The sequence below is a fragment of the Oryctolagus cuniculus genome, chromosome 21, assembly GCF_964237555.1.
Source record: "Oryctolagus cuniculus chromosome 21, mOryCun1.1, whole genome shotgun sequence".
Classification (NCBI taxonomy): domain Eukaryota; kingdom Metazoa; phylum Chordata; class Mammalia; order Lagomorpha; family Leporidae; genus Oryctolagus; species Oryctolagus cuniculus.
In genome coordinates, this window is record NC_091452.1 from 6094152 (window position 1) to 6122007 (window position 27856).

At 46.1% G+C, this 27856-nt stretch overlaps 1 protein-coding gene across 3 annotated transcripts in view; it reads left to right on the forward strand.

The window, feature by feature from the left end:
• MPHOSPH9 (M-phase phosphoprotein 9) overlaps nt 1-27856 on the forward strand; it is a 171761-nt gene that overhangs the window by 10949 nt on the left and 132956 nt on the right. For 2 of the 3 annotated variants that reach the window (XM_051841395.2, XM_051841391.2), the window contains exons 4-12: nt 1070-1159; nt 1605-2128; nt 4690-4813; nt 9429-9519; nt 12823-12929; nt 14607-15058; nt 15373-15531; nt 20676-20763; nt 24917-25132. In XM_051841395.2, coding sequence (XP_051697355.2) covers nt 1070-1159; nt 1605-2128; nt 4690-4813; nt 9429-9519; nt 12823-12929; nt 14607-15058; nt 15373-15531; nt 20676-20763; nt 24917-25132 — 1851 coding nt within the window. The remainder of the gene's footprint in view (nt 1-1069; nt 1160-1604; nt 2129-4689; nt 4814-9428; nt 9520-12822; nt 12930-14606; nt 15059-15372; nt 15532-20675; nt 20764-24916; nt 25133-27856) is intronic. The other variant, XM_070066113.1, reaches the window with a different exon arrangement.

Consider the following 27856-nt stretch of genomic DNA (forward strand, 5'->3'; position numbering starts at 1 on the left):
CTTTTATGTGCTGCACCGCAATGCCGGATCTAAGAGAAAGATTTAATTTACCCTGGCTCATCAGGACTTTGCTGTTTCATTGTGAACACTCCTTATTTATTTATTTATTTATTTGAGAAGCAGAGTTACAGACAGACAGAGAGACAGAAAGAGAAAGGTCTTCCATCTGCTGGTTCATTCCCAAAATGGCTGCAATGGCAAGAGCTGGGCCGATCCAAAGCCAGGAGCCAGGAGCTTCTTCTGGTTCTCCCACGTTAGTGTAGGAGCCCAAGGACTTGGGCCATCCTCCACTGCACTCCCTGGCCACAGCAGAGAGCTGGCCTGGAAGAGGAGCAACCGGGACAGAATCCGGCGCCCCGACCGGGACTAGAACCCGGTGTGCCAGCGCCATAAGGCGGAGGATTAGCCTAGTGAGCCGTGGCGCCGGCCAGTTCCATAGTTTTATGTCCTCCTTCTGCCCCCAAAGAAACCTTTTATTTAGTGAGTACAAATTTCATAAGTACAACTTTAGGAATATAGTGATCTTCCCACCGTATCTGTCCTCCCACCCCTCAGGTTTTCTGAGCCATTTTTTCATTCATGTTTCAGTTTTCAAGGGTTTTTGAAGCACTTTAATATCTTACATTAAAGAGAACTTTTACTTGAAAAGCAATTAAGTTAGGGAGTTAAATTCTCATAAAACCAAGCTATTTCTTGTTTTAGGATGTGGGATCCTTTTCTGGATATATCAGTGTTTAACAGAAGTCATTAGCTGTTGGGAGGGAAGGACAAAGCACTTAAGATAAATGTGAAGTGCAAGTGCGAGTTCTTGGTCAGAAGGGACAGCAGGTGGCATCAGCTGGCGATCTATGTAGACCTTCAGCTTCCCAGACTGCAGGTTACCCACAGGGGTACCCAGGCCTTTATCCTATTTTTGTTTTAAATATATATTTACATCTGTTTGCTTAATTTGGCTGATATATTTGTCATTTTAAAAACTTCAGAAAAAGGCCAGTTGTCACTGGAAGAATATTACTGTGAAATATTAAGTTGAAATTATGTTTGACTGCAGGATTTTATGATTTAATAGGCCAGGTGGTCACAGCTATTCAGTTTGGTGGAAAAGCAATGCCAAGAACAGATTGTTGCCCAGCAGGAACAGTTCCACAACCAAATTCAAGTAAGTTTTGATTTGTATTCTTTTTTCCTATTTATAAGAGTTGTAGAAAATGCAAGTCAATTTTGTTTATAACAAAAGATAAAACATCATTTTATTTTTAGAGTAATAACTCATGTTTTTTAAAAAATATTATGTATTTGAAAGGCTGAGTTAACACAGAAAGAGGGAGAGACAGAGAGATCTTTGAGCCACTGGTTCTGGGTCTCCCATGTGGATGCAGGATGGCCCAAACTCTGCTGCCTTCCCAGGTGCATTAACAGGGAGCTGGATTGGAAGTGCAGCAGGCGGGGACCCAGTATGGGATGATGGCGTGCAGGCTTGACCTGCTATGCTACAGTGCCAGCCCCATCTCATTGTATTTTGAAACACAATATTTTCATGTTTACAAAATTGTGATGTTTAACGTTCTTTTCTGACACAAGCCTATAATTTTTTTTCTTTCTAGCGTATACAGGAAGAGATAAAAAATTTAGTCAAACTGCAGACCAGTAATGCTTCCTGGGTTTCCTGTGAGAAAAGTTCTTCCAGCAAACAGGCATCTTCAGAAAGTCAAATGGGTTTTTTTTCTGAAAGCAGTGAAAGAAATGAATGTGTTGTCAGCTACCCTAAGTCGAAAGAACCTGAGATGCAGCACGAGACGTCCACATCACAACCAGACTGCAACGTGGATAGCAGCTCACTGAGCAGTGGCTATGGTACCTTCTGTGTGTCAGAATTAAATACTGACAAGTCCAAGGACACCCAGGAGTTCATGGAGCACCCAGATGTTTCTAAAGGACAGTATGGGGCACCAGTGGTGCAGACAGATTCGCTTGTGGGTGGCATGAAAAACAAGAAATGTTACATACAGACCACCAAAGAGTTTTGTGACTCTTTAAAGGAAGAGTGTTCCATTTTTCCTGGTGAATTTGAACATAATTTTCTTGAGGAAAATAAGATTTCTGAAGTATACAGTGGGAAAACAAACAGGTGACTAGAATTTCTGTATTATTTGAAGGGAGTGTTACTCGTTTGCCATGTTTGGAATCTAGGAAATAGAGTTCCTTTTAGTTGGACTATAAAAAAGTAAGATGTATTTGAACACTTACCAGTTAAAATAATTTTTTAAAACTTTTTTTTTTTTTTTTTACAGGCAGAGTGGACAGTGAGAGAGAGAGATAGAGAGAAAGGTCTTCCTTTGCCGTTGGTTCACCCTCCAATGGCCGCCACGGCTGGTGCGTTGCGGCCGGCGCATCGCGCTGATGAAGCCAGGAGCCAGGTGCTTCTCCTGGTCTCCCATAGGGTGCAGGGCCCAAGCACCTGGGCCATCCTCCACTGCCTTCCTGGGCCACAGCAGAGAGCTGGCCTGGAAGAGGGGCAACCGGGACAGAATCCGGTGCCCCGACTGGGACTAGAACCCGGCACCGGCCAAAAGATTTATTTAGTTATTTGAAAGGCAAAGTTAGAAAGGCAGACAAAGATCTTCCATCCATTGATTCACTCCCCAAATGCCTGCAGTCGCCCGGCTGGGCCAGGCTGAACTAGGAGCCAGGAGCTCCATCCACATCTCCTGCCTGGGTAACAGAAGCCCAAGTGATTGAGCCATCCTCCGCTGCTTTCCCAGGCGCATTAGCAGGGAGCTGGATTGAAAGCAGGGCAGCCAGGACTTGAACCAGCACTCCGATCTGAAATGTGGGCATTCCAAGTGGCAACTTAACTTGCTGCACCACGACACCTGTCCCTCAACTTTTTTATTTATATATTAAGAATTTTTTGTAAGGTTAATGATATTTTTCTGTTTAATTTTTATTTATTTGAAAGAGAGAGAAGCAGATCTCCTATCCACTGATTCACTCCCCAAATGCCCACCACATCTGGGATTGGGTCAGGCTATAGCTAGGAGTTGGGAACTGAGTCTGGGTCCCCCAGGTGGATGGCAGGGACTCCTATGCTCAAGTGTAGTTCACCTCACTTTAGATAGCATATTTCAGAGATGCAAATTTTATTTATTTATTTATTTATTTATTTATTTATTTATTTTTGACAGGCAGAGTGGACAGTGAGAGAGAGAGAGACAGGTCTTCCTTTGCCGTTGGTTCACCCTCCAATGGCCGCCGCGGCCGGTGCGCTGCGGCTGGCGTACCGCGCTGATCCGATGGCAGGAGTCAGGAGCCAGGTGCTTTTCCTGGTCTCCCATGGGGTGCAGGGCCCAAGCACCTGGGCCATCCTCCACTGCACTCCCTGGCCACAGCAGAGAGCTGGCCTGGAAGAGGGGCAACCAGGACAGAATCTGGCGCCCCGACCGGGACTAGAACCCGGTGTGCCGGCGCCGCTAGGCGGAGGATTAGCCTAGTGAGCCGCGGCGCCGGCCCCAGAGATGCAAATTTTTAAAATTAAGGTATATTACAAAATTTTAAGATTATTTCACATTCAGCCATAGTTTCTTTTACTAAGAAGTCCTGGGGCCGGCCCTGTGGCACAGCAGATTAAAGCCCCGGTCTGCAGTGCCGGGCATCCCATGTGGGCTCTGGTTCAAGTCCTGGCTGTTCCACTTCTTATCCAGCTCTCTGCTATGGCCTGGGAAAGCAGCAGAAGATGACCCAAGTCCTTGGGCTCCTGCACCCATGTGGGAGACCCAGAAGAAGCTCCTGACTCCTGGCTTTGGATTGGCTCAGCTCTGGCCATTGCAGCCATCTGGGGAGTGAACCAGTGGATGGAAGACTGAAACTGGATCCCATATGGGGTGCCAGCTCCACAGGTGGCAACTTTACCTGCTATGCCACAGTGCTGGCCCCATACTCAGTCTTAAATAAACAAGTTCATTAATTTCATTTTATTTTTTAAAGATATATTTATTATTCATTTGAAAGGCAGAGTTAGAGGGGGAGGTAGGGAGAGAGGAAAAAAAGTGAAAGATCTTCTGTCTGCCTGTTTACTCCCCAGCTGGGCCTAACCTCCCATGACAGGGCCAAGCCAGGCTGAAGCCAGGAACCTGGAACTCCATCTGGATCTCCCACGTGGGTGGCAGGGGTCCGAGGGTTTGGACCATCTTCTGTTGCTTTTCCAGGGGCATTAGCAGGGAGCTGGGATGGAAGTAGAGCAGCTGGGACTCAGTCAGTGCCCACATGGGTTGTAGGCTGCGGCTTGCTGGCAGCTTATCCCCCTGCGTCACAATGCCTCCCTCAGTTTCGTCAGTTTTAAATACTGACATGTTTGGCCATACCAGTACGAATCTTTCTTCCCATCAGGTATAATTACCAGCCCATGCCAGTAAGTATGCTTTCACTTGTACTTGACAGGACCACTGTCTTCATTTTTGTTGTATTCTATGGCTACAGAGTTGGTGTGTTGTTAATCATTGTTAGTGTTTTTGTTTACTTTGCCTTTGGTAATTAGAATTGAAAAAGAAATTAACACCGTCTTTCCACTGTTAGAAAAAAATCCTCGAAGTCTTTGCCACTGACACAACAGTATGCAACAAATGCAAGTTTGGTTTTATAGTGGGGGATACTGTCTCAAAGAAGTAATTTTAGTTTTCTCTTCTTAAATAGTAAATCTGTAACATCATGGGCACAAAAGCTGAAGCAGAACCAACCAAAGAGGGCACATGTAGAAGAAGGCTGTTCAAGATCTAAGCGAGGAAGTGAACACAGCAAGAAGTTACCAGTTGAGAAAGTAGGTGCTCAGTCACGTTCCTCGCCACATGTCAGCTGCTGCTGAGTATGTTGGCTTCACTGCCTAACTTTTTGTCTTCTTTTGTATTATTCATTTGTTCATTTACAAATCTTTTTTGGCGTCTCAGGATTGGAAATACCGATTTGTTGTAAGTATCACTGCTTTTTAAAAAAAATTTATTTATTTGAAAGGCAAAGTTACAGAGAGAGTGGAAGAGACAGAGGGAGAGAAATCTTCCTTTTGCTGATTCACTCCCTTGATGTCTGCAGTGGCCAGAGCTGGGCTGGGCCAGGCCAAAGCCAGGAGCCAGGAGCTTCTGGGTCTCCCACCTGGGTGCCAGGGGCCCAGGTGCTTGGGTCATCCGCTGTTGCTTTCCCAGGCGCATTAGCAGGGAGCTGGATTGGGAAGTGGAACAGCCAGGACTTGAACCTGTGCCCACATGGAATGCTGGCATCGGAGGCAGCAGCGTAACCTGCTATGCCACAGCACTGGCCCCAAATATTGTTTATTTTGTAGGTTGTCAGTCAAAGCTAATGAGGGATGAAATGGTATGAAAATACGAATCACTTGCAGAGGTCTGTCCTACTTGTGTTTGTACCTCCAATGTTTACATTTAGTCTGAGAGTAATCCATTCGATTCTTTAAAAAAGCCCTTCAAATACTTTGTATTACTGTTAAGTTGTAGAAAACAGTGCTGTTGTGTGTTGAATACCTTAGGATGCCTTTATTATAAAAAAGTTGAAATTTGGACAATTATGAATTTATAATCTAAATTGTAAGAGGTTAAATGTTTAAATTCTGTGTGGCCCTGTTGCTAACTTAGTAGCTCCTTTCATTAAAGAATTATAGATACTAAGTCCTTTTTTTAAAAAAAAGATTTATTGATTTATTTGAATATGTTACGGGGGGAGAGGGTGGGAGAGAGAGAGAAAGAGCTATCAAGGGCTTCCATCTGCAGGTTTGCTCAAATGGCTGCAATGGCCAGGGCTGGGTCATGCTGAAGCCAGTAGCCAGGAGCTTCATCCATGTGAGTGCAGGGGCCCAAGCACTTGGTCCATCTTCCACCGCTTTCCCAGGTGCATCAGCAGGAAGCTGGATCAGAAGTGGAGCAGCTGGGATGTCAGCTGACGCCCACATGGCATGCTGGTGTTGCAGGTGGTGACTTAACCTGCTATGCCACAGGGCTGGCCCCAGTAGTAAGTTTCAGTACACATTTGTAGCCCTTACTGACTTAGATTTTCCTAGGTTAGCATTGTTTAGTATAATACATTGAAATTGAAAAATCAGGTCTCTGCAAACCTGATACCTCTAGAAATTGGCTATGTCTTGATCATCTGAAACAGTCTTTGTGTCTGAGTACTTGGGCCCCTGTACCCACATGGAGTCATAAAAAGAAGTCATAAGAAGGTAGTCCCTCAGCCCCCATATGGCCCTGTTTCTCTTGCAGTGAGTGTTCTCTCTCTAACTTGCAATAGTTAGATTTCCAAATGTCCCTGTTCTTTGAACTTTTTCAGATTTGGGTTGAGGAGTAGGGATGCTGCATAATTCATAAATGTCTTGGGAACAGTGAAAACCCGTTAGTGCTGAAGTGGTACTTCTATTCTAGAAAAGCCCTTTACTTTTCTACTGTAGGTCTGTTCTAGAGAAGCCCTTTAGTTCTCACTTGGTAGCTCTGTTCTAGAAAAGTCCCTGGGTTCTCTACTGGTAGTTCTATTCTAGACAGGTTTCCTTCCACCCAGCAGTTCTGTTGTTTTGAACCCAAATGCCATCAAGAGTGGTGTATCCTTGTTTGGTGAGAGCATAAACAGGGTTAGTCGGCTCGGGTAAAAATTTCCTTTCCATTGGAATATATTGGCCCAGAGGGAGACTGTTTCCCTACATAGTCTTGTCTTTTTCTCCCGTTTGCTAGGTTAGAACTGAGACCATCTTACGGAGACTTGCATTTTTTCTTTTCTTTTTTTTTTTTTTTTAAGATTTATTTATTTATTTGAAAGGACTACAGAGAGAAGGAGAGGGCAGTAGAGAGGGAGGGGAAGAGAGAGAGAGATTCCATTCACTGATTCACTTCCCAAATGGCTGCATGGCCAGGGCTGGGCCAGGCCAAAGCAAGGAGCCAAGAACTTCTTCTGGGTCTTCCATGGGGTGCAGGGGCCCAAGTACTCAGGCCATCTTCTGCTGCTTTTCCAGGTGCATTAGCAGGGAGCTGGATTGAAGTGGAGCAGTAGGACTTGAACTGGTGCCTCTATGGGATGCTGGCACTGTAGGCAGAGGCTTAATCTGTTCCACAGTGCTGGCCCCAGACTTGACTTCTGATACAATTTTGGTTGATGTTTATGTGCTGGGTGGCTTTGTTGATTTTTTGTTGTATTTTGTAATTGTAACTCAGTATAATTTTGGTGCAGCCCAGTGATTCCCAGACTTTGCTGTGTGATAGTCACCCGAGGAGCTTTTAAGATCTCAGCTGCCCATCACAGGTATTTGATGTCTTTGGTGTGGGCGCGTGGTGTGCATTGGGAGTTTCAGAAGCTCCTTGGGGACCCTGATGTGCATGAAGCAGGCACCTGCCGGCCTAGCCTCGTTTTCCTTTGATTCCATGGAGAAGCAGGGCAGAAGCACCCTTTCTGTAGGGGTCAGTGAGTGGTGAGTGTTTTTCATCGGGGAGGACGTGGTGTTCCCTGCCAGGCTTTCTCTGCTCATCTCCAGGGTTTTATTTTGCCTTTTTTTAGGCAAGTGATATATTTGGTTTTAAATCATTAGGGAAATCAAATTAACTTGAGATTTTTGGACTTTAAATGATTTTGAGGCAGTGGTGTTGGTGAATTAGAGGCACCACCACTCCTGAAATGCAATTCCTGCTTGCACCATTCAGGATTCACAAAGGGATAGCGTTCCTCCTTATTTGATCCTTTCTCTTCTTCCGTTGTCTTAAGCTTCATTTGTGGATCCAAGGTTTTTGTTACACACTGGTGTTTTGCTTTGGGTAAGAGCCACTTTGCCGTGCATCTGGAAATTGTGAATTTATAACTTGGCAGAAGGGTTTCCCAGCACTCAGGTTGTTCTCGTTTCTGTGGCCTTTTGTCTTTGTCTTTTCCCAGGCTCCAGGGCTTCATGTGTCTTTCTCAGGGGGCCACTAGACTTTCCTGATTAAGGTCCTTGTGCTGGGCTGATGCCAGAGGCTTTGTTAAGAAGGTTTACATTTTAGGGCTTTTATTTTTTCATCAAAAGCTGAGCCTGTTTTCATTGGCTGCCTTGTCTGTCCGGCGTGTGCAGCAGGCAGCTGTGTATAGAAGGCCCCCAGCCTCTGTGTCCGTCAGCGTGGGCATTGACGTTTGCACTGAGAGCGACATGGGGACAAACATCTTTTGCTTGCGATGACTTGACTTGGTCTTCCGTAGTCGCTGCCTTCTGGTCTTTTCCATCCCGAGTGAAAGAGACAAGAGAGGACTTAGGGGTTTTAGAGAGAGACTGGGTGGTGCTCTGTACGGCTCATGCGGTCGGTCTGTCCCCTTCCTGGAGAGCAGAGTGGTCGTCCCCACTGCCCCTGCTTTTGCAGTGGGTGCCTGGGGGACTGTAAGCAAATACAGCACAAGGACTTGGAGCAAGAATTCAAAGTTTAGTGATGGTGGAACTGATAAGAAAACTTTTTTTTTTTTTTTTTGACAGGCAGAGTGGACAGTGAGAGAGACAGAGAGAAAGGTCTTCCTTTGCCGTTGGTTCACCCTCCAATGGCCGCCGCGGCCGGCGCGCTGCGGCTGGCGCACCGCGCTGATCCAATGGCAGGAGCCAGGAGCCAGGTGCTTTTCCTGGTCTCCCATGGGGTGCAGGGCCCAAGCACCTGGGCCATCCTCCACTGCACTCCCTGGCCACAGCAGAGGGCTGGCCTGGAAGAGGGGCAACCGGGACAGAATCCGGCGCCCCAACCGGGACTAGAACCTGGTGTGCCAGCGCCGCTAGGCGGAGGATTAGCCTAGTGAGCCGCGGCACCGGCCCTGATAAGAAAACTTTTGATAGAAATGTTTCTGTCACATGTCTCTGGAAACATTTCTTGTGGCAATGTCAGAGATTGTGAGGGGAGACTGATTAGGGATTTTTGTTGGCAGGAATGATGACTAAGCATTTTCATCCTTTTTTTGGAACTAGTAACCAATTGTATAGAAGTAACCTGCCATTTTAGGTTCATGTTATTGCTTTATGTTTGTCAAAGTTAATTTGATGTATTGTAATGATAATAAATGAGTTGTTACAGCTTTTACATTAATTTTTATACTAAATGACTTTAATTCTAGGCAGTCCAAGTTTCCTTGGGAAGTAGATGGCAAATTACAAATACATTTTAGTTTTGAGATCATTCAATAACACCTCTAATTTTCTCTTCTAGCTCCACAGAGAACCAAAATAAACTTCAGTAGGTTACACAGGCAAAGAAAATCTTTCACTACTAACTGCTGTCACTCTCCATTCCTGCAGCTGTGGGTCCATCGGGGTTTCTTCTCCATGACCCTCTGAAGGTTCCCTGGCCCTGGGTTGGTGCTTGGCTTTCGCTACTGGGGCTGTAGTTTGTGCCTGATGGTTTTTAGCCATCAACTAACCTTTTTTTTTTTCCCTTGAACTGTAGTCTGATTTTGCTGCTGTCCCACATCCTTGTGCTTTTTACCTCAATAAACCGGATGAAAGCCCGACTGCTTGGGTGTCTGACTCAGGAACAGGTATGGTACTTGTGTCTTGGTGTGACAGTCACATGCCATCAGTGCCGTGTAGTGTGCCTCTGGAATCTGTAACTTCGCTCTTTGCTTAGATCTGTGTTACAAGTTCTATGAACATGGAAAAAGTACTTTTGCAATTGTTTTTTTTAAAGATTTATTTATTTTGAAAGAGAGCGAGAATCTTCATTCTATTGGTTCACTCTCAGAGGGCTGCAACAGCCAGTATTGGGCCAGGCTGAAGCCAGGAGATTCATCTGGGTCTCCCACGTGGTGACAGGGGTCCAAACACTTGGGCCATCTTATGCTGCTTTTCCCAGGCCATTACAGGGAGCTGTATTAAAAGTGGAGCAACTAGAACGTGAACAGACTACAATTCAAGGGAAAAAAAAAAGGTTGGTTGATGGCTAAAAACCATCAGGCATAAACTACAGCCCCAGTAGTGATGGGATGCTGCTGATGTCCCAGGTGGCAGCAGGCCCCTTTTGCAATTCCTTTAAACAGCTAGCTGCAAAAAGCCTCCACCATTTCCACTTGCTCCAGAATGAATTAACAAATTGAAAGGGCTGGTGCTGTGGCATAGCAGGTTAACGCCCTGGCCTGAAGTGCTGGCATCCCATATGGGCACTGGTCCTAGTCCTGGCTGTTCCTCTTCTGATCCAGTTCTCTGCTATGGCCTGGGAAAGCAGTACAAGATGGCCCAAGTCTTTGGGCCCCTGCACGCACGTGAGAGACCTGGAAGAAGCTCCTGGCTCCTGGCTTCAGATCTGCACAGCTTCTCTGTAACTCTGTCTTTCAAATAATTTATTTATTTATTTGAGAGGTAGAGTTACAGACAGTGAGAGGGAGAGACAGAGAGAGAGGTTCACTGGTTAACTCCCCAAATGACTACAATGGCCAGAGCTGAGCTGATCTGAAACCAGGAGCCAGAAGCTTCTTTTGGTTTTCCCACGTGGGTGCAGGGGCCCAGGTGCTTGGGCCATCTTCTACTGCTTTCCCAGGCCCTAGCAGAGAGTTGGATCAGAAGAGGAGCAGCCGGGACTCGAACTGGCACCCATATGGGATGCCGGCATCACAGGCGGAGGATTAACCTACTACATCATGGTGCCGGCCCCTAAAATAAATCTTTTTTTAAAAAATTATTTATTTATTTATTTATTTGACAGAGTTAGACAGTGAGAGAGAGAGACAGAGAGAAAGGTCTTCCTTCTGTTGGTTCACCCCCAAAATGGCCGCTACGGCCGGTGCACTGCGCCAATCCGAAGCCAGGAGCCAGGTGCTTCCTCCTGGTCTCCCATGCAGGTGCAGGGGCCCAAGTACTTGGGCCATCCTCCACTGCCCTCCCGGGTCACAGTAGAGAGCTGGACTTGAAGAGGGGCAACCGGTGCCTATATGGGATGCTGGCGCCGCAAGGCGGAGGATTAACCAAGTGAGCCATGGCGCCAGCCCCAATCTTTTTTTTTTTTTTTAAGATTTATTTTATTGGGCTGGTGCCGTGGCTCACTTAGCTAATCCTCTGCCTGTGGCGAGGCACCCCAGGTTCTAGTCCAGGTTGGGGCGCCAGGTACTAGTCCTGGTCGTTCCTCTTCCATTCCAGCTCTCTGCTGTGGCCTGGGAGCGCAGTGGAGGATGGCCAAAGTGCTTGGGTCCCTGCACCCACATGGGAGACTGAGAAGAAGTACCCGCTCCTGGCTTTGCATTGGCACAGCGCTGGTCGTAGCAGCCATTAGGGGAGTGAACCAACAGAAGGAAGACCTTTCTCACTGTCTATAACTTTCTCTCTCTCTCTCACTCACTCACTGTCTAACTCTGCCTGGCAAAAAATTTAAAAAAATTATTTTATTTATTTGAAAGACGAGTTACAGAGAGAGAGGTCTTCCATCCACTGGTTCACTCCCCAGATGGCTGCAACGGCCGGAGCTGCGCAGATCCAAAGCCAGGAGCCAGGAGCTTCTTGGTCTCCCATATGGGTGCAGGGGCCCAAGGACTTGGGCCATCCTCCACTGCTTTCCCAGGCCATAGCAGAGAGCTGGATTGGAAGAGGAGCAGCCGGGACTAGAACTGGTACCCATATGGGATGCCGGTGCCGCAGGTGGAGGATTAACCCAGTGTGCCATGGCGCTGGCTCCCAGGCTGAGGCTTTAACCCGCTGTACCACAGTGCTGGTCCCAGTGAGCCATTCTTTACATTTTGTGGTGTGGTATTCTCATCTTAATTGCTTTATATTCTGACTCCCTCTCCTGCACATCCCACATCTAGCTCATCAGGACGAATTTGCTTTGCCTCATGAAGGTTTCCAGGACACAGCCACTTCTCTCCACCTCACAGACCTCCTCTGCCACTGAGTGGCCGCAAGCCTCCAAGCTGGTTTCCCGCTTCCACCCTTTCTCTTCCAATCTGTTCTCCAACATAGCCCAAGTGAGCCTTTGAAAGGTGTCATGCCATGTGTCTGCACTCAACCTCATAGTGGCCCGTTCTCTCAGAATAGCAGTCAGAGTTCTTACAGAGGCCCTCTAGGCAGCAGGATCAAGCCTCTGTCGCCACCTGCTGCTCTCCCCTTCTCTGAGTTGGGGGGCTGTTGGATCCAGTATGCCAGATAGCAGCTGGCTTGGGGCTTTGCCATTGGCTTCTTCCTCTGATTGAACTATTCTCCCCGATCCTCCATGTGGGAGAACTCCCAGCCCTGACCACCCTGCTCATAGGTAGCCTCACTGCATACCCACTCTTCTCTTGGTTTACAGTTTTACCCTCAGTGCTTGCTGTTTTCTTTCGTTTTTAAAAAAAGATTTATTTTACTTACTTGAAAGAGTTACAGAGAGAGGTAGAGACAGAGAGAGGTCTTCCATCTGCTGGTTTATTCTACTGGCCGCAACGGCTGAAGCTGAGGTGATCTGAAGCCAGGAGCCAGGAGTTTCTTCTGTGTCTCTCAGGCGTGTGCAGGGGCCCAAATACTTGGACCATCTTCCACCGCTTTCCCAGGCACATCAGGGAGCAGAATGGGAAGTAGAGCCAGAACTTGAACTGGAGCCCATCTGGGATGCCAGCATTGCAGGCAGCAGCTTTACCCATTATGCCACAGTGCTGGCCCCTACCTTAAATTTTAATAAACCAGTTTTAAATATTTTCATCAGGTTAGGACTCGTGATAAATTTATGACTCTTTTCTGTCAGAATTCAGCTTGCTGCAGCCAGGTAGCCAAAAACGGATTCTTTCCCATGTTTAGTTTTGTTTAGGTAAGCAGTGTCACTCAAGAAAGCTCTGTTGTCTCCTTCCCTCACAACTCCCTGTTCCGTGCACTTGTGCCCTCAGGACTGACATACTGGAAGCTGGAGGAGAAGGACTTGTATCACTCTTTGCCTGACACTTTAGAGAAGACATTTGTCCCCACCCCGTCCATGGATCTGTCACCTAGACAGGTAACTATGTGTATGTGTATTTATGTTTTATGATTGCCATTAAGTCCATTAAATTTTTGTATCTTTTGACTTTGGATACACTAGAAAAAGCTTGGAATTTAGAATTAGATTCGTTGGCTTTTAAATTTCATCTGTCACTTATCCTTACGTAATCTTAGGAAAGTTACTTAAAAATAGAGCTGAAAATGTCTGGTTAGCATTTTATGAATTAAATGAGATAGTTTTGTGCTTACTGTTTCTTTTTTAAAGATTTACTTATTTGGGGTTAGTGCTGTGGCGTAATGGGTAAAGCCGCCACCTGCGGTGCCAGCATCCTATATGGGTGCTGGTTTGAGTCCTGGCTGCTCCACTTCAGATCTAGCTTCCTGCTGATGGCCTGGGAAAGCAGCGGAACATGACCCAAATGCTTGGGCCCTTGTACCCTTGTGGGAGACCCGCAGAAACTGCAGGCTCCTGACCTTTGCCTAGCCCAGCCCAGCCCTGGCTGTTGTGGCCATCTAGAGAGGTCTTCCATCTGTTGGTTCTTTCCCCAGATGGCTTCAGTGGCCAGGGCTGGGCCAAGCTAAAGCCAGAAGCCAGGAGCTTCTTCATATCTCCCACATGGGTAATGGGCTCAAACACTTGGGCCATCCTCTGCTGCTTTTCCCAGGCTACTTGCAGGGAGCTGGATTGGAAATGGAGCAGTCGGGACTCAAATTGTCATCCATATGGGTTGCAAGCATTGCAGACAGTGGCTTTACCTGGTACCTCACAATGCCGGCCCCACCTACTATTTCATGTATTATAGGTCCTCAACTGTGAACTTGTGCCCTTTTTACAGACCTGATATTTGATTTTTCCATCCTGTTATACCTCCCACTGATTCACTTGTACAATAATTGTGAGCAATTTAATTTGCTACACCAGTGTTTTTCAAGAATTGTAAAGTTTTGTTTCAGAGCAAAGAACTAGAACTGTTCAGTTGTGCATGCAAGGGGTACAGGCAGGGGGTTCCCACACAGTTTTTGAAGTACCCTCATCTTACACTGCTCTATTGCAGTCAGGTAATGAGAGACATTTGGGAAAAGAAGAGAGAACTGAAGTGACCAATGGAGAAAAAACAAGGGACGTGTGTGGACAGATGGGGCACTGGGACACCAGGTCCTTTGTAAACTTCAGAGTCCTGGAGAGTGGCAGAAACCCAACACCCCAGCCTTGAGCAAAGACTCAGGGAAAGGCAGATCAGCATTAGGGAAGGAAGTAGGAGGGAGGTGACGCTGTGATCCCAAGCATGTGTCATCAACTTGATAATGTGGATTTTGAGTTTATTGAAATCTTTCAAAAATCTTTATATAGTGTTGATTTTGTTATCAGTAAATCTTTTTCATTGCTGATACTACCATCTGAATAAATTTTCTTTCATCTCTTCAAGTCTAATGCTAGTAATGAGATAAAGCTACCATTGCTTAAGGATATTTGTCATAAAAAACAAAGAGCAAACAAGCAGTTACCTGAGAGAGTCCCAATTTTGCTTTTAAGCCAAACCAGCTTCCAGGGCAAAGTTGTAAATGTTGTGCTGAGTGACACAGACGCTTCCTGTCTGTAGAGTGTATCGTATGCTTAAGCCTTCTCGCCTGAAAACAAAAGGAGCCCTGAGCCCGGAGCGTGATGCATTCCTGTGTCCTGCCTTTCTTCTAGGTACTGACTTTGGATTCAGCACTACCCATGAAGCCGATTCCGCAGGTTTCGGGAGTGCAACCACAGGACTTTCTGAATGCCCTCGATGACAGAATATCCTTTTCCCCAGATTCTGTCCTAGAACCTAGCGTGTCTAGTCACTCTGACATAGACTCATTTTCACAAGCAAGTAACATTGCTCCTGGATTCCCAAAATATCCTTCAAAGACCAAAGCTTCACCAGTGGACTCTTGGAAGAATCATGCATTCCAAAACGAAAGTAGGAGCAGTTCCACGTTTCCCTCGGTGTACACTGTTGCTAGTAATGACCTCTCGGTCAACACTGTAGACGAAGAAAACACTGTCTTGGTAGCTTCGGCCTCTGTCAGTCAGTCCCAGCTTCCAGGTACAGCCAACAGTGTCCCAGAATGCATTTCATTGACTTCCTTGGACGATCCTGTGATATTGTCTAAGTATGTATTTCAGTGAATGGCTTGTAATGTTAATAGATTTTCTCTGATGTCTGATTGAATGATGAATGATATTTATTGAACTTCAGTAATGTTTATATTCAGTGAAAAAGATACAGCACTTTTAAGATAGATTATTTCACTTTTAGATGTTCTTTTTTTCACCGCTTACCAGTCAGCTTTTCGTGAATTAATTTTCTGTGGGTGTGCAGAGGAGATGGGCTGTATTTTTGCTAGGAGCTTGGCTGTGTTGTTGCTCTCTCCTGGAGGACAGTGTGTGAGAATGTGCTTCCTCGTGACTGCTTTGCCCTCACCAGCAGGATCAGGCAGACCCTGAAAGAGAAGCATGCGCGGCATGTGGCAGATCTTCGGGCTTATTACGAATCAGAAATTGCTAGTCTGAAACAGAAGCTGGAGGCAAAGGAGATTTCTGCAGTTGAAGACTGGAAGAAAACCAATCAGATTCTTGTAGACAGGTAAAACTTATTTAACTCTGAAATTAGCATTTATCCAATGTGGATGCAGTATTTCCACAATAGTATGAGTTATATTATAATAAAATGCTTGAAAAAGCATGTTCTTTGGATCTGATATTTTACAGAGCCATGTTAGCCTAAATTGTTATTTTTAAAGATCTGACCAAGTCTTACAGAACACTAATGACTGACGTGCAGCCATTTTTCCATTTGGGCAAAGAGGGAGAAGAAGCAGCTTCTGTGTTGAGTGATGTCCTTCATGGGAAGATAAGCACCACTGTGCTCCTAACACAAAGTGTGTGCTGGCTCTCTCCCAATTTAATGCCCAGGCGTGCTTCACTTTAAAGTGACCAAGTTTTCCTGGGCCTGTGGGGATATTTGTCCCATTTCTAAAACTCCATTTTTAGTTTTTTTTCATCTTCCAAAACTGATATTGCATTTATGTGTAAGTATATGCATGCAAATGAGGGGTCTGCAGAAGACATCGGCTTTAGATTAAGCCGCCACCTGCAGTGCTGCATCCATGTGCATTTGAGTCCCTGCTGCCCCACTTCTGATCCAGCTCTCTGCCATGGCCTGGGAAAGCAGTAGAGGATCGTCCAAGTCCTTGGGCACCTGCACCACATGGGAGACCTGAAAGAAGCTCCTGGCTCCTGGCTCTTGGCTTTGGATCAGCACAGCTCTGGCTGTTGCAGCCATTTGGGTAGTAAACCAGCAGATGGAAGACCTCTCGCTCTCTCTCTGCTTCTGCCTCTCTGTAACTCTGCCTTTCAAATACATAAATAAATCTTTAAACAAACAAACAGAAAAAAGTATAGGAAAACTGGCCTTGGTTCTGATTAGTTACTGGTTACTGTGACTGTCTTATCCTTGAGTGTTTTTTTCAGCTTGCGTTTTGCTTTGGTGGTGGGAGTGCAATGATGAGGAGTGGTAATTAAAAAGAGCTAAGAAAAATTTCAGATTTTTTTAGGACAAAAAAGAACTGGTTGGAGGAGGTTGACTATTGTTTTTCTTTTCTTTCTGCGTTTTCTTGAGAAGGCAAAGCTGACTAAGGCACTTACAGTTAGAAAACCGAAGTTTTTGAAAGAAGCCCACTGGAGGACTTTTCAAGGCTCACGACAAGGTGTTGGAGAAGGCACAGGCAGTACTGTGGCTAAAGCATGTTCGTGTCTGGAAGGTGCCAGGGCACAGAGAGCAGAGGGTGGATGTCTGCGGTGTAGAGGGAAGTCAGGGTCTCAGTAAATGGCAGTGTGCATCCTTGACCGACAGCCGTCTGACCTGCTGAGTGAATGGCAGGACACTGCTGCCTGAGAGGGACTGGGTCTGGCTTGCAGTGCAAATGCCGTGTGTTACAGGGGACAGTAGAAACAGAATGAGAAGTTGTGATGTTAGGCTGGACAAATGATTCCCCCATGTCAGAAACCAGTTTGTCAGGGTGTTGATCTATTTTTTTCAAGCTTAAAATTACAAATTAGAGAATCCCACAGATACTGCAAATAGGACCATTAACATATTGTAGACCAGCTGCGATATCAGATTATGATGCCACACAGCTGCAACTCTCAGGGGACAGTCATCCTGGCATATCAGAATCAGTATGGTGATGACAGTAGTAAAATAGCTAACATAAACTATTTTTTTAAGATTTATTTATTTATTTGAAAGTCAGAGTTTCACAGAGAGAGGAGAGGCAGAGAGAGAGAGAGAGAGAGAGAGAGAGGTTTTCCATCCGCTGGTTCACTCCCCAATTGGCCACAATGGCCGGAGACACGCCAATCCGAAGCCAGGAGTCAGGAGCTTCTTCCAGGTCTCCCATGTGGGTGCAGGGGCCCAAGGACTTGGGCCATCTTCTACTGCTTTCCCAGGCCATAGCAGAGAGCTGGATTGGAAGTGGAGCAGCCAGGACTTGAACTGGCACCCATATGGGATGCCGGTGCTTCAGACCAGGGTGTTAACCCACTGCACCACTGTACCACAGCACCGGCCCCAACTATTTAGATGATCTTTTGAGAACAGTCTTCTTTTTTTTTTTTTTTTTTTTTTTTTTTTGACAGGCAGAGTGGACAGTGAGGGAGAGACAGAGAGAAAGGTCTTCCTTTTTGCCGTTGGTTCACCCTCCAATGGCCGCCGCGGCCGGTACGCTGCGGCTGGTACGCTGCGGCCGGCGCACCGCGCTGATCCGAAGGCAGGAGCCAGGTACTTCTCCTGGTCTCCCATGGGGTGCAGGGCCCAAGCACTTGGGCCATCCTCCACTGCACTCCCTGGCCACAGCAGAGAGCTGGCCTGGAAGAGGAGCAACCTGGACAGAATCCGGTGCCCCGACCAGGACTAGAATCCGGTGTGCCAGCGCCGCTAGGCGGAGGATTAGCCTGTTGAACCATGGCGCCGGCCGAGAACAGTCTTCTTAACATTTTGGCCCCCCCCCCCTTTTTTAAAGATTTATTTATGTATTTGAAAGGCACAATTACAGAGAGGCAGAAGCAGAGAGAAGTCTTTTTTTTTTTTCTTTTTATTTATTTTGAAAGACAGAGGAGTTACAGAGTAGAGCCAGAGAGAGAAAGAGAGAGAGGTCTTTCATTCTGCTGGTTCACTCCCCAAATGACCACAACGGCCAGAGCTGAGCTGATCCAAAGCCAGGAGCCAGGAGCTTTTTCCAGCTCTCCCACACGATTGCAGGAGCCCAAGGACTTGGAACATCTTCTGCTTTCCCAGGCCATAGCAGAGAGCTGGATCAGAAGTGGAGCTGCCGAGATTCGAACTGGTATCCATATGGGATGCTGGCGCTGCAGGCTGGAGCTTTAACCCACTGTGCCACAGCGCTGACCCTAAGAGAGAGGTCTTCCATCCACTGGTTCACTCCCCAAAGGCCACAGTGGCTGGAGCTGGGCCAGTCCAAAGCCAGGAGCCTGGAGCTTCTTGTAGGTCTCCCACATAGACGAAGGGACCCAAGGACTTGGGCCATCTTCTGCCACTGTCCCAGGCATATTAGCAGGGAGCTGGATCAGAAGTAGAGCAGCCAAGTCTTGAACCCGTGCTCATGGGATGATGGCATCTAGGTGGCAGCTTTTACCCACTATACCATAGCGCCAGCCCAGCTTTTTGTCATCTTAAGGGGTGTTGATGCACATGTGGGTTACACACCATGTGGGTTACAGGAACCTAAATTCTTTTTTTTTTTTTTTTTTTTTTGACAGGCAAAGTTAGACAGTGAGAGAGACACAGAGAGAAAGGTCTTCCTTCCATTGGTTCACCCCACAAGTGGCCGCTATGGCCGGCGCGCTGTGCCGATCTGAAGCCAGGAGCCAGGCGCTTCCTCCTGGTCTCCCATGCGGGTGCAGGGGCCCAAGCACTTGGGCCATCCTCCACTGCCTTCCCGGGCCACAGCAGAGAGCTGGACTGGAAGAGAAACAATCAGGACAGAATCCGGCTTCCCCACTGGGACTAGAACCAGGGGTGCCAGTGCCGCAGGCGGAGGATTAGCCTAGTGAGCCGCGGCGCCAGCCAGGAACCCAAATTCTTAAGCCGTCATCTGCTGTCTGCTAGGATGTGCACTAGTAGGAAGCTGGATGGGATGCGGAGGTGGGACCTGATCCCATGCACCCTGATAAGGGATGCTGAACCTGTTGCACCCCTGCACCTGTCACTAAAATCTTTGAATTGTTTTCTACAAGCTGTTTGAATTTTCTTTATAGATGTTTTACACAGCTAAGATTACGCTATTTTATCCCGTCTTTTATAACTTTTTAAAATTTTAATTTTGATTTTAAATTATAAGATAAACATCACAAAATTTACCATTTTAACCATTTTTAAGTGTATACATTTTTTTTTTGACAGGCAGAGTGGCCATGAGAGGGAGTGAGAGACAGAGAAAGGTCTTCCTTTTGCCGTTGGTTCACCCTCCAGTGGCCGCTGCAGCCGGCACGCTGCGGCCAGCGCACCGCGCTGATCCGATGGCAGGAGCCAGGTACTTCTCCTGGTCTCCCATGGGGTGCAGGGCCCAAGCACTTGGGCCATTCTCCACTGCACTCCCCGGCCACAGCAGAGAGCTGGCCTGGAAGAGGGGCAACCTGGACAGAATCCGGTGCCCCGACCGGGACTGGAACCTGGTGTGCCAGCGCCGCAAGGCAGAGGATTAGCCTAGTGAGCCGAGGTGCCGGCCTTAAGTGTATACTTCTTAGACTTAATTGTACTCACATAGCTGTGCAACCATCCCTGCTGTCTGCTCCAGAGGGTTTTTCATCTGGCAAACTGAAATTCTTGTCCCCATTGTACACTGGTTCCCCAGCCCTCGCCACCTTGTTATACTCCTGCTTCTGTGAGTTTGGCTGCTCTGGTGTCTGCTGGTGTTGGAGTCATGACACCTGTCCTTTGTGTCTTCCTGTTCTCACTCCGCACACTGTCACGATTCTCTGTGTCAGAGCCTGCATCAGAGTTCCCTTCCTTTAAGACTCAGTGACCCGTTGTTGGTGCAGATCCCACTTTGTTGACTTGTTTAGTTGTTGAGGAACCTTGGGTGGTTTCTGCCTTTCGGCTGTTGGAAGTAGTACTGCTACGAACATGGGTATGCAAGCCTCTATTTGTGCTGTAACTTTTTGCACTTACTGCTTTGTAGAGGACTTTGCATGCCATCATTTTATTTAATTTTTTTTTAAAAATTTTATTAATCTGAGAGGGAGAGACAGAGAGAAAGGTCTTCCATCCATTGGTTCACTCCTAAAATGGCCGCAGTGGCTGGAGCTGAGCTGATCTGAAGCCAGGAACCGGGAGCTTCTTCTGGGTCTCCCACGTGGGTGCCAGGGCCCAAGTACTTGGGCCATCTTCCACTGCTGTCCCTGGCCATTAGCAGAGAGCTGGATCAGAAGAGGAGCAGCCAGGACATGAACTGGCGCCCATATGGGATGCCCGCATCACAGGTGGAGGATTAACCTACTGCACCACAGTGCCAGCCCCCATTATTTTAACCTGTTTTCTCTAGATACTGTAATAACAGATTCATTGTGATGTAATTTACTAAAATGGCATCTGGGTCTTAGCTAACACTGGAGAATTGCTAACATTGTGTATTGGAGAATCAGATTTATATAAAACTTTTAAGGAAAATGTTTTTTTCTCCTAATTAAAACTAAATTTATGGTTTTTAGATGTAGCCAATTAGATAATGCTTTGAATGAAGCTACTTGTCGTGTGAGAACACTTGAAAATAAGAATAACTTACTGGAAATAGAGGTGGTAAGTACTCTTACTTTTTGGGTGACTGGTAAAAAGCCTTTCTGTTAATTGAACTTGAAAGACAGATGACTAGATTGCTGATAACATTGGTTATGTATTTATTTTTAAAGATATTTTCTTACTAAGTTTATGTTTTCAGTTCTGCTGGGTTCATGTAATATCATAAATTTTTACCCTTTAAAGTTTTTTGTTTTTTAATTGGAATATAATTTGTACATCATAAAACTCACCCTTTTAAAGTATGTAATTCAGTAGTTTTTAGTATATTCAGTGTTGTACAGCCATCTCTGTAATTAATTTTTAAAAGCATTTATTTATTTTACTTAAAAGTCAGAGAGAGACAGAAAGAGAGGTCTCCCTTCCTCTGGTTCACTTCCTAAATGTCTACAATAGCTCAGGCTGAAGCCAGGAGCCAGGAACTCAGTCTGGATCTCCCAGAGACCCAGTCATTGAGCCATCACCTGTGGCTTCCAGGGGTGCAGATTAGCAGAAAGCTAGAATTGGGATTGGAGCCTGGTGTTGAGCCCAGGGACTCCGTTTCGTTTATGGATCTCTCAAGTGGCGTTGGAACCACGATGTCAAATGCTTGCCTCCCTTTTTAAAAATTTATTTTATTTGAAAGGCAGACACAGACAAAACATTTTTATTTTATTTTAAAGTTGTATTTATTTATTTGAAAGTCAGAGTTATAGAGATAGAGATATCTTCTATCTGTTGGTTCACTCTCCAGATGGCCACAAGGGCCAGAACTGGGCCACGCTGAAGCAGGAGCCTGGAACTTCTTCTGGATCTCTCATGTGGGTGGCAAGGGCCTAACCATTTGGGCCACCTTCTACTGCTTTTCCCAGGCCATTAGCAGGGAACTGAATTAGAAGTGGAGCAGCTGGGACACAATCTGGTGCCCATATGAGATGCTCGTGTTGTAGGCGGTGGCTTTACCCACTACACCACAATGCCAGCCCCAGGCAGTAATTTTTTTTTTTAAAGATTTATTTATTTGAAAGAGTTACACAGAGAGAGGAGAGGCAGAGAGAGAGAGAGAGGTCTTCCATCCGCTGGTTCAGTCCCCAGATGGCCACAATGGCCAGAGCTGGGCCGATCCAAAGGCAGGAGCCAGGAGCTTCTTCTGGGTCTCCCACGCGGGTGCAGGGGCCCAAGGACTTGGGCCATTTTCTACTGCTTTCCCAGGCCATAGCAGAGAGCACAATCAGAAGTGGAGCAGCCAGGTCTCAAACTGGCACCCATATGGGATGCTGGCACTGCAGATGGTGGCTTTATCTGCTATACCACAGCACTGGCCCCTACTTTGACTTTCTGTCTCTAGATTTGCCTGACTTGGACATTGCTGTCAGTAAAATAATTTTCTTTGTGTCTTTCACTTAATGTAATTTTTTCAGGGCTCATCCATGTTGTAGCATTTGTCAGTACTTGATTTCTTATTATTGATGACTAAAACTGTACTCTGGGCGTAGCCTGAAGCACCGGCATCCCATATAGGCGCCGGTTCGAGACCCGGCTGCTCCACTTCCTGTCCAGCTCTCTGCTATGGCCTGGGAAAGCAGTGGAGGATGGCCCAAGTCTTTGGGCCCCTGCACCCGCGTGGGAGGCCCAGAAGAAGCTCCTGGCTCCTGGCTTTGAATCAGCGAGCTCCAGCCATTGCGGCCATCTGGGGAGTAAACCAGCGGATGGAAGACCTCTCTGTCTCTCTGCCTCTCCTCTGTTTGTGCAACTCTGACTTTCAAGTAAACTAAATAGATCTTAAAAAAAAACAAAACAACTACACTCTGTTGAATAGATAGAGCAGTTTTGTTTATCTGTTCATTAATAATGAATGTTTAGGTTCTTCCCATTTTTTTTGGCTAGTATGAATTTATACAAGACTTTATGTGCACATATATTCTTTGTTCTTTTGAGTATCTTTTAAGTTTTTAAAAATATATTTATTTGAGGGGCTGGCGCTGTGGTGTAGCGGGTTAACGCCCAGGCCTGAAGCACCGGAATCCCATATAGGCACCAGTTCGAGACTCAGCTGCTCCTCTTTCAATCCAGCTCTCTGCTATGGCCTGGGAAGGCAGTAGAAGATGGCCCAAGTCCTTGGGCCCCTGCACTTGCATGGAAGAGCTGGAGGAAGCTCCTGGCTCCTGGCTTCGGATTGGCACAGCTCTGGCTGTTGTGGCCATCTGGGGAGTGTGCCAGTGGATGGAGGACACCCTCCCCACACCGCCTCTCCTCTCTGTGTAACTCTAACTTTCAAATAAATAAATAAATCTTTAAAAATCTAAAAAGTCAATCTTTAAAATAAATAAATAAATTATATATATATATATATATATATATATATATATATATATATATATATATATTCTGATTGTGCTCTCTGCTATGGTGCTATGGCCTGGGGAAGCAGTAGAAGATGGCCCATAATATATATATATTTGAGAGGCAGAGAGCAAGAGCACGCTTCCAGCCACTAGTTCACTCCCAAATTCCTTCCGTAGCTAGGCCTGGCTGAAGCTGAAGTAGGAGCCAAGACCCCACTCCAGGTATCCCATGTGGAGGGCAAGGGCCCGGCTTCTTGATCCGTCAGCACAGCATCCTCAGGCTCTGCACCAGCAGGAGCTGGAGGCAGTTACTGAACTCAGGCACTCCTGTATGGGATGTGGGCATCCTAACCACTAGGCCAAATGCCTGCCCCAAAGACTATTGAAAAGTAATTTATTGAAAATTACTTCTTTTCCTCTATTACCAAAAGTTACCTTTTTAAAAGATTTATTTATTAATTTGAAAGTCACAGTTAAGAGAGAGACAGATGTTCCATTGCTAGTTCATTCCCCCAGATGCCCACAAGGGCCAGGGCTTTGCAAGGCTGAAGCCAGGAGCCAGCAGCTTCTTCCAGGTCTCCCATGTGGGTAGCAGGGGCCCAAGCACTTGGGTCATCTGCTGCTGCTTTTCCCAAGCGCATTAGCAGGGAGCTGAGTGGGAAGTGGAGCAGCCGGAACACTAGCTGGTGCCCATATGAGATGCCGGCATTGCAGGCAATGGCTTTACCTGCTGTGCGACAGTTCTGGCCCTCAGGTGTTACTCTTTGACACACAATCTCATAAACAAAATTTGATAGAAAATACTTTTTTTGGTGTTTTGTTTTATATGTTGTTTCTATTTTTGGCCTTTTTTGGGAAGATTTTATTTATTTATTTGAAAGATAGAGACGGAGTGAAAAAGATCTTCCATCTGCTGGTTCACTCTCCACATGCCTGCAATGGCCCAGCCTGGAATTCCATCCAGGTCTTCCACATGGGTAGCAGGGGCATGCTGGCATTACAGGCAGTGGCTTACCTGCTGTGCTACACTGCCAGCCCCAAGCCTTTTTAAAGACTTCTAAAGTTATCTTGTCTTTTTCTAAGCTGTCAACATGTGTTAATTTTCAGATCGTTGTAGTTTCTCGAGTAAGTGAGAAAATAGGCTAAGTCATATTCTCTTAGCCCAACTGTCAGTGTTCAGGAGCACATTGCAGCTGAATTTCAGAATTTATCTTTTCCAGTAGCCATGTTATTTTTTTTCCTCATGATCCTACCCACAAGAGCTACCGTTTTAGGTGAGTCCTAGAGTCAGTGCCTCGAATGGTAGTTTTCTGTCTGTATTATATAGGCATTTCATGGAGCTATTCTAGTAGTTAATCCTTTCTAGATCCTTCAGCCTAGAACATAGCAAACTATTAAATTAATATTTTTAAAAAGACTTAATTTATTTGAGAGAGAGAGAGAGTTACAGTGAGAGGGAGAGAGAGAAAGGTCTTTAAGCCGCTGGTTCACTCCCCAATGGTCACGATGGCTGGAGCTGGGCCAATCCAAAGCCAGGAGCCAGGAGCTTCTTCCCGATCTCCCATGCGGGTTCAGGGGCCAAAGCACTTGGGTCATTCTCCACTGCCCTCCCGGGCCACAGCAGAGAGCAACTGGGACTTAAAGCGGCACCCATATGGGATACCAGTACTGCAGGCAAAGGATTAACCTGTGCCACAGCACCAGCCCCTAAATTAATTTTCATTTGTTTGTTTTATTACCTTTACATTTTAATGCCCACAATTTAATAGTTACTATTGAGACGTCTGTTTTTTCAATTAAAATCATTAATTATGCTTGTTTTTATTTTGTAGAATGATTTGAGGGAACGCTTCAGTGCAGCCAGCAGTGCTTCCAAAATTTTGCAGGAACGAATTGAGGAGATGAGAACAAGTAATAAAGAAAAAGACAACACCATCCTGCGGCTCAAGTCTAGACTGCAAGATCTAGAAGAAGCGTTTGAGAACGCCTACAAACTCTCAGATGATAAAGAAGCTAGGCTGAAACAAGAAAACAAAATGTTTCAAGATGTAAGTAACAGATAACCAGAACCTACTGACATGGTTGGCTGCAGGAACAGATGTTGTACTCTTACAAGCCATTGTGATGTTTCCAGATTTCTCTTAGTTTTAGATGACTTTGCCCTGGCTGAAAGCACGCACCCCACTGTGGAGTCCACTGGGCCTCTTGCAGCAGGAAGTCAGAACTTTAGGACCATGGTGTCTCCCCCACACTTCTCTGTCTGTGGCGGGTCCACTCTTGTCAGGCGAACGTGATACCCACTGCACTGTGGAAACTGCAAGTCCACTCTTGAACTCTTACCATTTGTGTTTCTGGCAGGGTGAAATGCCATGAACCAAAGCTAGAGCAGGTTTGGTGGAATTTTTTCACTTTGACTTAATTTCACTTAAAATTTGGTTTTGTGTAACACTGACACCAGACAAGGTTTCGGGTTGTGTGTTTTTTCTTAAATGCTGCATGCACCTTCCAGATTGTTGTGACTTCTAAGTAACCTCAAAGCTGTCAGGCTGTTGAATTTTTCTACCTGCTGGTTTGAAGTTCGCTTCTTGCTCTTTTAGTTTTGAAATTTATTTTTGCGAGTGTACTGCCATGTAATCGCAAATCTCAAATGAAGAACAAGAGTTTTCTGCACTTACCCCTACCTCATCCAGTGGTTTGCTACCTGAGAGGCTGTTACTTTCAGCTCTTAGAGCAATTCTTCCAATGTTTCTCTCCATTTTTGTAAGTAATACACTTGTCCTTTCACTTTTTCCCGTGGGTGGACAGCCATGGACTTCCTTCTATGCAGCGGTGTGGTGTGGCTTTCTTATGCCATTGCAGATACTTCTCTCTCCTTCAAATGTGGCTCATTATTGAACGGATTGTAAGCTGCATATTCTTTTACATTTTAACACCCCTGAAATGGGATGGTATCTTTTCAAAACCATAGTGCCATAGTTTAATTAGGAGCATTTTTTACTCTTCCATTGGTTATAAAATAGTGGTAGGATTTATAGCCAGTGGTGCCTTACATTTGAAACATGATCTGTCTTCGTTTAAGGTTAAATCAGTGGGACCGGCGCCGTGGCTCACTAGGCTAATCCTCCACCTTGTGGCGCCGGCACACCGGGTTCTAGTCCCGGTCGGGGCACCGGATTCTGTCCCGGTTGCTCCTCCTCCAGGCCAGCTCTCTGCTGTGGCCAGGGAGTGCAGTGGAGGATGGCCCAAGTCCCTGGGCCCTGCACCCCATGGGAGACCAGGATAAGTACCTGGCTCCTGCCATCGGATCAGCGCGGTGCGCCGGCTGTGGCGGCCATTGGAGGGTGAACCAACGGCAAAAGGAAGACCTTTCTCTCTGTCTCTCTCTCTCACTGTCCACTCTGCCTGTCAAAAAAAAAAAAAAAAAAAAAAAAAGGTTAAATCAGTGTTCAGTATTTCTTATTTTTTTTATAATATTGCCTTAATGCTTTTATTTATCTCAAAGGCAGAACAACAGAGAGCAATAGAGAGAAAGATATCAATCTCTTCCATTTGCTGGTTAATTCAGCTTAACCCATTATGCTACAATGCCAGTCCCTAAAGATCATTTTTTAAAAAATTATTTTTTAATATCAGGCCTGGATTATCCAGGTGTATTGGAATACCACAGGAGACAAACATTAGCTTTGTGGTGTGAATTCCAGTTACTTGGTTGAGGTGTGTCTGCAAGGTTTCTCTTCTGTAAGTTATATTTCCCCACTTTGTAGTTACTAAGTATCTTCTGAGGGGCAATTTAAGAATATGTTAGTCACCTGTTTCTCCGCAAACTTCTACCCGCTGGTGTTAGCTCCACTGAGGGGCCTCTCCTGCAACAGTGACTGCTGGCTCTTCCAGCCTGGTTATTCCTCCTCCATCTGACTGAGAGAAGCAGCCCTCCTTCTTCCTTATTTTTATCAGCATGGATTTATGAATTCTTACTTTACTCCATGGTTACGGTTATTTTTTATTTTGATCCTTGTTTGTTACGAATCTGACCAGAGAGAGATGTGTTGAGCTGGCTTGCTTCCCTGTTTTTTCTAGAGCACATCCATAGTGTCTGATATAGCAAGATGTCCCAGGCTCATCTGGTACTTGTCCAGCCCCTGCATTGGTCATTTTTCCATAGAGCCTGGGTTCCGCTTGGTGTAAAATGGGATTTGGACACTGAGATTTTATACTAAGTGTGTTCGTTGCTGCTGGGGTGTTACTGTTTTTATTTATCCCAAATCTCACACCAGTTGTGTTTGGGTGGCATGGAGGCAGCAAAGCGTCTTTGGCACATTGTTTGTAACTGAAATGAATATGGCCAGTGATGACGCTGAGGCGTGCAGTTGTCCCGGCGAGGGGTTGAAGCCTGCAGAAAAGTACCAAATCCCTGTCCACTTGCCTTCTGCTCTCCCGTCCTTGAGGGACCTACTTTGCTGAACTGTGTATGTCCCCACACACTTCTCTTTGCTTGTATTACATGTGTCTCGTTTGTAGACAAGTACTACTGATGTCTTCTGTTCTTTTTTTTTAACTGCTTTTAAAACTTTATTGAGACCTCTCCCATTTGCCGGCCCCACCCTGAGGCCCAAATGGGCAGGCAGGGCCGAAGCAAGGCGGTGGGAGGGAAATGAGTGGCATAGGGAGGTGAGGGGTGAGCGAGCAGAGTCAGCAGGGGGCGGAAGGGAGAAGTAGCCAGGAGCCTATACAAGCCACTCTCCACTTGCATCCTCAGCTTGCAGCTCTGTGCA